Raw genomic sequence first — 10,811 nt, forward strand, 5'->3', positions numbered from 1 at the left:
TTAACGAGGCGCTTATTTTTCTACACGATTCTGAACTGCAATAAAACCATGATGTACTGAAGTAAGATGTCCACACAACACTGGGTGTAAAGAGAGATTATTATTAATAATAATAACAGTTGTCCAACACTCTGTTCCAGTCGTTATTTCCCACAGACGATGATGATTGTCATTATATTATCTCGGCTCATCAGGTGTGTTTTTAAATCATTGAAACAGCTGTATATGTGAGTATCTTTACATTCTGAATTTAAACACAGACTCCTGGTGTTGGAACAGTTTTAGATATTTTAATATTTCAATATCTGTGCTTTGTCTGCTGTTGAAAGATCATTGCTTTGTAAAAGAGGCCTGTTATTCACTTCTGCGGTCTCTTAGGATGTTTCTTGAACTCTTTTACCACTATAAAATCATCAAATACAGAATATTACGAAACTCAGATTTCAGCAAAAGTGACTTCACTGAAGAATTCATTTCGTTTATGCTTATTATGATCATTTTTATTTTATTTATTGATTTATAAAATGTTTGCATGCAAATAACAGTTTTATAGGGAGTTACTGGTCTCAACTTGTTTTTCTTATTTACAAACTTATTTTAAAGGTTGAAAGCTTTTACTAGCAGAATCTTTGAGGTGAAATGTTAGACGAGGGGTTTTCTCATTTGTGTGGAGGCATCTGTTAAAAAACGAATGCAGTTGATATGTGACGTCATGGATCATGTACAGTGAAGACGGCAGAACTGAATCCGATCCGGATCCGGACTCGAGCATCAGATTCTGCACCGCAGGTAAGACTCATTGACTAGCGTTTTTAATTGTCATATTTCATTTCGCATCTTTTGTTCTGTAAAAGTCATTCTCAAGTTTGTTTAATCAATCACCTGAAAACCCATATGTTTTCTTGTTCAGATTTTTAATTTCTGGTTTTGAGTGTTTTATTTTTTTTGTAAATTAATGTTATATTTAATCCAGTTCGCATGTAAATATATTTTTTTGTGTCAAATATCAGTCCGACAGAAAAGGCGCGAATTATCGAGGTAAGATACTTAAAGGCACAATATGTAATTTTCGCCGCTAGAGGGCGCGTATTAAAAATAAACAAATAGACAAAGGGACAAATAATAATATTAACTTTCTTAAAGGTATAAGAATCAGTTAATGACTTAATATTTACACACTTGGGAGGGGCCTACTGGCTGCAGGTAAATTATATTTTTCGATTAATTATTTATATATATGGGAGTTTGCAACAGTGACAACAGCATTCTGTACAAACAAACTCGGACACTCATTTTCAGCGACGCCCTGCCTGTAGTATATGAAGTGAATGATTCGGTTTAGGTTTCCCCCACACAGTTTGTATAGTTGATATGTTCCACCGAATGCACAATGAATTCATATTACCTCTGTATAATGCCTGTAATAGCCTAGTGTTTACTTTATGTGAAGGCTATAATTCTGCTGTTCCACAAGCGCCACCTTCTGGCAAAGAGCGAATTTGCATATTCACTTGTATTCATATTTTAAGCAGAACAGTGTTGTAAATGTTAGCAGGTATGTCAACAAGAAAAATTCGAAATTCGACATAATTGTCAGGAAGCTAAAAAAATTCATAAAAATAAAACAATATCTAGGGTAGGGGGCCTACCGTAATGCTGTAGCCCAGGGGCCCCTTGTGAGGTGTCTCAAGATCAAGACAAGAACTTTACCGTATGCTTCAGAAAATAATTGATTTTGATTTTTGGTTGATGCATAGTTTGGGTCTCTAACGAAAAAGACATTTAGAAACATTTAGACAGTTCACCATGTCAACAGTAAATAATTTATACTTTATTCATTGTATTCACAAATGTTTACGCGTGTTTGTGACTGATTATTTTTAAATGAAGTACATATGTACATATGCTGAAGCCTGAGCAGCATCACTGACTGCATGGTTTTACTCAGAGAAGTGACTATTATAACCATATGTACATCATTTAAGCACAGATACATTATACCTTTTTTAAGTCATTTACTTGTTTTCAGCTGTTGAGGTAGGCTAAGTTGTAATCTGTACATACACTCTCACAAACACAGATCATAGGCTTCTACAGCCGTATACTGTACAGGAACTGCCTACCATATTGATCTGTTTTTCCATTTGAATCTCTCAGATGCATCACGACAGACATAGAGACTCCTGATAATGTTCTGCTCGTTTTCTGTTTTGTTGAAGGACGGACGCAGATGCTTACGGATCACTCGTTGTCAAGCCAGTGAATCAGCAAGGCTCAAATGTCAATCAGACTTGCTCGAAGCAGCTGGAGCTTCAGCAGCGTCCTCATGCAGCAGATTTGTGAGATTTCTATCATCACGGCTCTCTCCTCTGGAGTCCTTCACGTCGGGAAGTTCTCCGGGGATCGAACAGTCCTGATTGCTGACCTCTGCTGCTGCTTTGGTGCTGAATGAGGCATCAGCGCTTGTGTTCTCTGCCTCTGTTGTTTCGGTCTCGTCCTCGGTCTGGACGCGCAGCAGCGGGCTCAGATCCAGGAAGGGTTTGTGGTGTGGAATTATGGGTCTGACTGTGTTTTGGGCTTGGATTGGTGCTGGAGAGCTTTTATCACTTACTGATTTTGTTTTTTGTCTTAGTTCATTCGTGCGTGTTGAAGTTGATTTTACTGCAGCTCTGACAACCGTCTGCAAGTTTTCCTCCCACGCCGGACAATCCTCGCTTATTTCAACTGGTAAAAACTCATCTGAAAACTCTGTGTCGTCAGCCAACGGTAGATGATCGGGCTTATTCTTTGGCGCTTCATCTTTGAAAGTGACCCGAGGCGTCCTGACAGCTTCGATCTTTTCCTCTTTCTCCAGCTGCTCGAAGTCGACAGGTTCACAGGGCGATGAAGATGCACTGTTCCTAAAGAAATCCGTGATCTCTTCCTGCTCTTCTGCCTGATTGTCCACTTCTTCTTTGTGGTGTGCCACGTACCCGGCGAGTCTGAAAGGGTCATGCCGTTCCTCTGGGCTTATCTCAGGAACAACGTCAGCCAGAGTCTCAACCTTGAGCACAAACTTCTCCAGATAGCCTCTGTCCTCAGAGTTGGAAGCTTGACTGTGGAAGGATTTCTCGGAGGTCACGCTCTCGACGTCATCGTCCTGCTTCTTTCTGGTACCGATGGCGTCTGCGTACAAGTCCGAGTAGAGAAACGCCAAGGCTTTGGGCTCCTCAAGCAAATTGGGGTCGATGATTTTCGGAGGACCTTCGGGAAGGTATATGGGAGTGAGAACTGACTCCTCGCTTCCAAACAAGGCGCTTCCGCTTTCCTTCAGAGAGGATTTGGAAAGCTCTCTTTCCTTTTCACTAACACTTGCAGCAGTAGGTGGCTCGCTCCCTCCGCCGTAAAACACATCGTCCAAGTGTTCGCCAGAAATGTCTAGCATACTCACAGCTGAGGAGACTCCAGAAAGTCCAGGTCCTGGTTCTGCTTCAGGACCATCTTCTTCTGTGACCTTGTCCTCTGTCTCCCGTTGGGCTTCTTCTACTGGTGCTGCTCCTGATGGAGCTTGATGGTCAAGGAGCGTGAACTTCTCAAAGTAGTCCTCGGTCGTCTGTCCTCTTCGGGATATTTGGATAGACGGGACAACAGGCTCTGGTATCAATAAAACACTCTTCTCCGTCTCTACAGTCTCAAAGTCCAGCTCAGGTTCGTCCGGGATCTCTGCGGATTTCACAGCAGGCGTCTCCTCGAGGTAATACAAGTTATCTTCCAGATCTTTGCTGTCCTCTTCATCCACGGTGGAGACTCTCGGCGGAGCGATGATGTTTAGTATCTCAGATCCTTCAGAGACGAGACTGAACAAACGCTGGTGCTTTTCTTCTCTCAGATCAGCCGTTTTGTGTTCGTCTGTTCCTTCTTCCCGTGTCACATTCGGCAGGGACACTTCCACCATGGCTGGTCTCTCTGCTTCAGCGAGGATCTCGTGGCTGACCTGAGGAAGCATCTTCGATTTCTCAGACTTTGGCTTCCTCTTTCTTCTGCTCATCAGTTCTTCGTCCATAATGAAGATGATCCTGCCGGCCGCTCCAGAGCCGCAGCAGCTGTATCCGGGTTCGGAGGCCGGAGAGTTGAACTCTGAGGCCCAGGGTGTGGAGCAGCGGCTGGAAGCGGTTTCCCAAACGATCCCGCTGTCCTCGCTCTGGACCGTCACCATCGAGAAGGACGGATCCATCATCAGGCAGTGGAGCTTCGGCTTGACCGCACCATCCTGGACCACCTCTCTCAAACTGCAGGGTATTTAACATTGATTCATCATTCAAGCATTTCATTAGTAACAAAAAGTCACGCTAATAGTAGTAATAGTCGTGCTTGTGCAAGCAGGAATACTAATGAAGATTATAAATAAACAGCTGCGGTTTGACATGGCTGATCTGCTCTAAGCTCTCTAATGTGTGTTTGAGGTTCTCACCTGTTGCTCAAATCCTCCAGCTCATCGTTTAGCTGTTCTTCAGCCAGCGTGTCATCCAGCAGTGCTGTCATCTGGCTCTCTGGATCCATTATTTCCATCATTTCCATTTTTTGTTGCAGGTTGCATTAATCAGAGGCGCTTTACAGGCGAACGGGTCGCTCTCTTCGTGTCATTTCAGCTGTGGGAACTTTCTCTTGCTCAGCATTATCTGTAAATAGCCTGACACGGGCGTCCCGTTTTCTGCGAGAGTTGCAGAATGCAGTGAGGCGCGGTGCATCTACTCGCAGGTGCCAGTCATCCTCAAAAGGTGAAATTTTAATTGTGCTTGAAGATTTATCAGCACATCCTGGTAACAGCAAGGTTGTCCAGATTTTAACTTTGTGCTCCTGGTATCACATTGTGAAAACAGGTATTGGGTTTTTTGCATCGCCCTGCCAAACCTAAAAATACTTCACAGATACTTGAGCTTCTCAGAGGCTCTGCAGGTCATGACGAGTCGAAGGAAAACAGACTAGATGTTTATTACGCGCTGCATTAAACTACACAAGTCAAATATTCACCCAGAGACCAATCAGAATGAAACATGGCAAAAATCTGAGGCATCTGCGGCGTCACTCCAAGATCCGGTTGCTTCTGAAATTCTGCTTTTGGGTGTTGTGTTGCAGCAATAAATCAGTTTAACATTCTATGGCTGTTTTTTTTTTTTTGTACCTTTACATCATGTAAAATCTCACATTTTCCCAGCAAGAGATTCTCACGTGACCCTTTTTAGGTTTCCCATAGTTATGGAATGTGTAAAAATGTAAGAAAAAGCATTTTACAATTGCAAACTTTCTATTTTTTTCTAATTATTCTCAGTTCTAAAATATTTAGAGTGATCCTGGGTTTAAATCCCGGACGAGCCCCCACTTTGTTACGACTTTGTAACATGAACCACACAACTGCTTAAATCTGTTTTATTAATCCACACAAGACAACACACAAACTGAATCAAAAGATGTACCAAGGAAGTATTTCACGAAAAGAGAAATTATATATAAATTGGTGAAAATGTGTGTGATAGGTAGGTGTAGGTCACAGAAGCTTTTCACACAAGTACACTTTGTTCTTCAGAAGCATTTATACTTAAGTATTTATTTTTACAAACCGTGCTACTGATTTTTATGAGGAGAGGGTAAAAGAAAACCAAGAAAATCAATATCTGTATAAATCTGTGATCCAGAGAAAAGCAGATGCAGCTCTGGGTTTGTTCACTGAATCACCTGCTGATGCCCGTCACTGCAGTTATGAGTAACTCAAGATCAGGGTGAAATCAGAAACTTAAAGAGAGAGAGAGAGTGTTTGAGAACATGTGAGAGTTTGTGTGCGGTGAAGAGTGTCCATTGGTGCACTAACCAGCTAATTGCATTATAGGACTGAGGTGTTTCCTTGATTTAATTTAGTGTTATTCAGCCTAATTACTATTTACATAAGCTCCGTCCCAAATGATGCACTCATACACTATGTACTTATGAACTATGTACTCAACCATGTAGTGTATGAATTATATAAGTTTATTTTGTCATTCATAATCGGAGTCTGATAGCCCCTCCCCTTCGGGACGTACTTGAGTGCATGAAGTGTCCAGCATTCCACACTCATGCATCATCCGGGTATTTAAAGTGCACTTTTTCTTTTTGGAATCTTCAGTGTGAATGCAGCACTCGCACTGTTTATACTACAAGACGTCACAGAATAGTGCATAAGCACGCGATTTGGGACGCACCTATAAATTCATGTTATTTGCCAGAACAGTGCAGTCTGATAAATGAGTCAAGTAGTGTCTCTTCATCACTGAGCTGATTAATAATGATGATGGCTCGTTAATTCTCATGCAGTGTCCGGTAGATGGCGCCGCGGAAGAGCACCGCTGTGATTTCAGTCTGTAGCAAAGCTGCTCGTCTGCGATGGAAGCGGTCGAGAAGCAGCCGGAAGTGACGGAACGCGTGTACTGTCCGTGACGTCAGAGTTCGGAGAGTGATGACAGACAGCAGGAGCGAGAGGACCGGACGCGTTGAGGAAGTAAATCATCTGTCCGCTGCAGGAGGAGGATGCTGAGGAGCCGATGATCTGGAGCATCACTCGTCTTCTTCATCATCATCTTCATCATGAACAGCGGCGTTCAGCATCCGAGCGTCACGGCGGACTGAATCGCACTCAGCAGCATCAACACGAGCATATCAGCGGAGATCTGTGAGCCAGCAAAATGGGGTATGTTTCCATGATCTTTCTGTTTTTACTCCAGCTGCTGCTTCATCTGAGCATCACTGAATCACTGCGCGGTTTGATCGTTTGGTAGATTATCCTGTTGACGTTTATCATGGTGTAGAAAACCTCAGCTCCTGGAGGTGTTTGTGTGCTTATCAGCTGAAATGAGAATATTGCAGTGACACCGTGAGTTCAGCGTTTCATGATCCTTCACAGAAGATTATTGACTCAAAACTGTCACTGCCAATGCAGATTAGTGCTTTGCATGGATGAGATCAGTCATATGCAGCATGTCAGTGTTGTTTTCTGACAGAAAGAAAACGATCACTGCTGTTCATCAGCTAATCGAATGCATTGATCAGAGGCTGATCATCTCAAAATGAGCAAATATCATCGGAGCCGTAACGGGGGGGAGGTCAGGATGATTCCAAGGGCCCGACGAGGGGCCCAGAAACCATAGCGGCGGCCCTGCATCTGATGAATCTGTTCACAGGCATTACGCTGAAAATACACAGAATAATTCTTAATCATAGTAAATATTTTTACATGAACGAAAGGATGAGTGATGAGTGTGTGATGCCATGTTTAGTGCGGTGTGTGTGTGCAGTGATTGTGTTGTGCCGGCGTGTGATTGGTGGGACGGTGACTGCACTGTGAGCAGATGGACCACCTCACCCTTGGCCTGTGTGTGTGTGTGTCTGTGTGTGTGTGTCTGTGTGTGTGTGTGTGTGTGCGTGTGTGTGTGAGAGTGTGTGAGAGTGTGTGTGTGTGAGAGAGAACTGCTGATGTCAAAGCCTCATCAGCCAGTTTGACTTTTATCTGTGTGTGTGATTGTGAACAGCGAGTCACACACACGTGTTTGAACAATGGTTCGGTGTGTTGTAGTCAAATTCATTATCAGTCGTGTGTGATTAGAGCTGATTTCCTCCTGTGGGTCCACACGCACACACACACACACACACAGACACACACACACACACAGATACACACACACAGAAACACACACATACTGTACATGCACACATATCCCTGTTGGGATTTGATCTCTTTTTACTCAACACAGCATAATGAAGAGCATAACACTGTTTTGAGAAATCCCATTCAATTATATTTTGGCTATTTTGGCATATAGTGTATCAGCTGTGTGTCTGTGTCTCCTGCAGAGAGCAGCCCATCTTCAGCACCAGAGCGCACGTCTTCCAGATCGACCCCAGCACCAAGAAGAACTGGGTTCCCACCAGCAAACACGCCGTCACCGTGTCCTACTTCTACGACAGCACACGCACCGTGTACCGCATCATCAGCCTCGACGGGTCAAAGGTCAGCCCAACCCCGCTGACATGAAATATTAGTCCTCATGAGATTCCAATGATTAAGTCTCGTTTGTTAGCGTCACAGCGACAGCTCACCTGAGAATGATCATTGTGTCATCATTTACTCTTGAGTTTCTTTCTTCTGCTGAATATAGAAGATACTTTGAAGAATGCTGGGAGCCAAACAGCTGCTGCTGTCCATTGATTACATAGTATGGGAACAAATACTATAGAAGTCAATGGCTACCGTCAGATGCCCACGTTCTTTTATATCTTTATTTGTGTTCAGCTGAGGAAAGAAACTCGTGCAGGTTTGGAACGACGCGAGGAAGAGTAAATGATGAGAGAATGATCAAAGCATCGCTTTAATGCATTAGTTAACTTAACATGAACTAACTATGAGAAATATATATTTTACTGCATTTGTGACCCTGGAGCACAAAACCAGTCTTAAATGTCAATTTTGTGAAATTGAGATGTATGCATCATCTGAAAGCTGAATAAATAATCTTTCCATTGATGTATGGTTTGTTAGGATAGGACAATATTTGAAAATCTGGAATCTGAGGGAGCAAGAAAATCTAAATATTGAGAAAATCATCTTTAAAGTTGTTCAAATGAAGTTCTTAGCAATGCATATTACTAATCAAAAATTAAGTTTTGATATATTTACGGTAGGAAATTTACTAAATATCTTCATGGAACATGATCTTTACTTAATATCCTAATGATTTTTGGCATAAAAGAAAAATCAATAATTTTGACCCATACAATGTATTGTTGGCTATTGCTACAAATATACCCCAGCGACATAACACTGCTTTTGTGCTCCAGGGTCACAAATATATTTGGGTCAAAGACGAGATGTCACGTTTTGGTGTCCGCATCAAATTAAATTGACAAAAGGGGTGTCTCCAGCACTGATCTGATGTCAGGCTGACGTGGTGTTTTCTGCAGGCCATCATCAACAGCACCATCACCCCCAACATGAGCTTCACCAAAACCTCACACAAGTTCGGTCAGTGGGCAGACAGTCGGGCTAACACCGTCTACGGCCTGGGCTTCTCCTCCGAGGCCCATCTGAGCAAAGTGAGTCCGGACCAGAGCTTGAGCCTCTCTCAGATCACACCCTCGTCTCCTGACGCCGTGCTGGTTTCTCTCTCTGCAGTTTGCTGACAAGTTTGCGGAGTTCAAAGAGGCGGCGCGGTTAGCCAAAGAGAGATCTCAGGAGAAGATGGAGTTAACCAGCACTCCCTCACAGGTATAAACCACACGAAACCAGCACAGACCAGCTCAGATCAGTGTGTTAGTACTTAATCTGACCTCCTCAATCACTTTGTCTCTCAAGCGCAAATCCGTCTCGTGCTTCCCGCGCTTGAAGGTAAGGAGAAACACACATGATCCGACCGTCAGAACATCCTTAAATCCTCCAAACCCGACCCGTGAGACCCACCACACCGTGTCCCTTCAGTCCCAACACTGCTCATTTATTCTCCCTGCTCCGCTCTGATCAGCACTGATGAGTGTTTTGTCATTTCTCTCATGATGTCGTTCACTTCTCTGAAACGCACAGATTCGGACGGCAGTGAAGGTAAGACCGAAGCGCTCGCTGTGTTCGTGAATGTCAGATTAGTGCTCATCTGTGAGTTTTCCCGCAGATCCGTTCACGCTACAGCAGATTCATCCTGCCTAAAAACAACACGTTTGTCCAGAAACGCTTCATATTTACTGTGACAAAAAAATGCATTTTTGACATCATCTTCATGACTGTCACACACATTTTCCCCTCCGTTCTCACTCGCTACTGTAATGCAAATAGTGTTAAATTCATTAAAACTTCATTTAATGAACTTTTTTGATGAAAAACGATACCTAATAAAAATGTTCAATGTTTATTTATTAAACACATTTATAAACAACCAAGGTTGACCAAAGTGCTGTGGAATATAATAATAACTAGAGAAACTCAAATGCTTGCGGTTGCCAGATGTCAGGAGTTTAAATCCCCCATCAGAGCTATTTCTGGCCTTTGTTTTGCTTTATCTTCTCAACCTGGCAACCATTTTTCATAATGTAGAGAGTGTTTATATTTATGATGATGTAATAAATCAGGAGGTCAAATGAAGCTGACATTCTCTTGATTTGTGCTTATCGGTGAAAGTGCAGTTATTTTCAGCTTATTTCTCAAATGACAACAATCTTGATCTGTAATCACGATTATAATTTTGAGCAAATTAATTGTGATTATCAGCTTAACCATTATGCATTGTGGCTGAAATGTGACCATTTTAATTGACTCAAACTAGACAAAAGGACAGGCTGACTAAATATGATAAAAACTAAAAATGACATCTGGCACAGGACTGAGACTGAATTAAAAAAAAAGAAGTCATAAACGACTGTGATTTGATCTGAAGGTCTGTTTGTTCTCTTCCTGCAGCTGAACTGTGTGTGATATTCTGTTTCAAGCAGAAGCCAGATGTGTGTGTTTCCTGATCTGCGTGTTTGCTGTCGCTCTGATCAGCTTGAGTTAAGTGTGTTTGTGTTGATCATGTGACAGGAATCAGCGACGGGTGAACTTCAGTCTCCTGTGACTCCAGAGAGCATCAACGGCACGGACGAGAGAGTGACCCCCGACGCCGCCTTCAACACCGAGATCAACGCCGTACCGTTCCCTCACAGGTACACACACACACACACTCTCTCACACACACACACAGACACACACTCAAATCTATAGATGCTTGTTTCTGCCATGAAGTAAAATATTAAATATATAGATAGAAATATTAAAAAGATAA

The 10,811-nt window shown here is 42.7% G+C and overlaps 2 protein-coding genes across 2 annotated transcripts in view; one reads left to right on the plus strand and one right to left on the minus strand.

The window, feature by feature from the left end:
* Positions 1–689: 689 nt before the first annotated feature.
* The window catches only part of LOC107724706 (homer scaffold protein 1), a 17,298-nt gene continuing 7,176 nt past the window's right edge, over positions 690–10,811 (plus strand). Inside the window, exons 1-6 of the mRNA XM_016533722.1 lie at positions 690–789; positions 6,328–6,700; positions 7,861–8,017; positions 8,968–9,099; positions 9,179–9,271; positions 10,571–10,723. Of these exons, the coding sequence (XP_016389208.1) occupies positions 6,696–6,700; positions 7,861–8,017; positions 8,968–9,099; positions 9,179–9,271; positions 10,571–10,723 (540 nt within the window). The 5' untranslated portion in view covers positions 690–789; positions 6,328–6,695. The remainder of the gene's footprint in view (positions 790–6,327; positions 6,701–7,860; positions 8,018–8,967; positions 9,100–9,178; positions 9,272–10,570; positions 10,724–10,811) is intronic.
* si:ch1073-398f15.1 (cardiomyopathy-associated protein 5) lies at positions 1,864–5,034 on the minus strand. The gene is made up of 2 exons (XM_016533737.1): positions 4,451–5,034; positions 1,864–4,268 (listed from the first exon to the last, which is right to left on the minus strand). The coding sequence occupies exons 1-2, from the start codon at positions 4,555–4,557 to the stop codon at positions 2,282–2,284; spliced, it is 2,094 nt and encodes a 697-aa protein (XP_016389223.1). The 5' UTR covers positions 4,558–5,034; the 3' UTR covers positions 1,864–2,281.

This window comes from Sinocyclocheilus rhinocerous, unplaced genomic scaffold, assembly GCF_001515625.1.
Source record: "Sinocyclocheilus rhinocerous isolate Xijiao unplaced genomic scaffold, SAMN03320098_v1.1 scaffold124, whole genome shotgun sequence".
Classification (NCBI taxonomy): domain Eukaryota; kingdom Metazoa; phylum Chordata; class Actinopteri; order Cypriniformes; family Cyprinidae; genus Sinocyclocheilus; species Sinocyclocheilus rhinocerous.

What these genes read in the sequence shown, in the direction of transcription:
- si:ch1073-398f15.1 (XM_016533737.1), bottom strand. Translation starts at nt 4,557, where the DNA reads ATGGAAATGATGGAAATAATGGATCCAGAGAGCCAGATGACAGCACTG. An exon ending in CTGGAGGATTTGAGCAACAG is followed by an intron (nt 4,269 to 4,450) that starts GTGAGAACCTCA and finishes AATACCCTGCAG; the next exon opens with TTTGAGAGAGGTGGTCCAGG.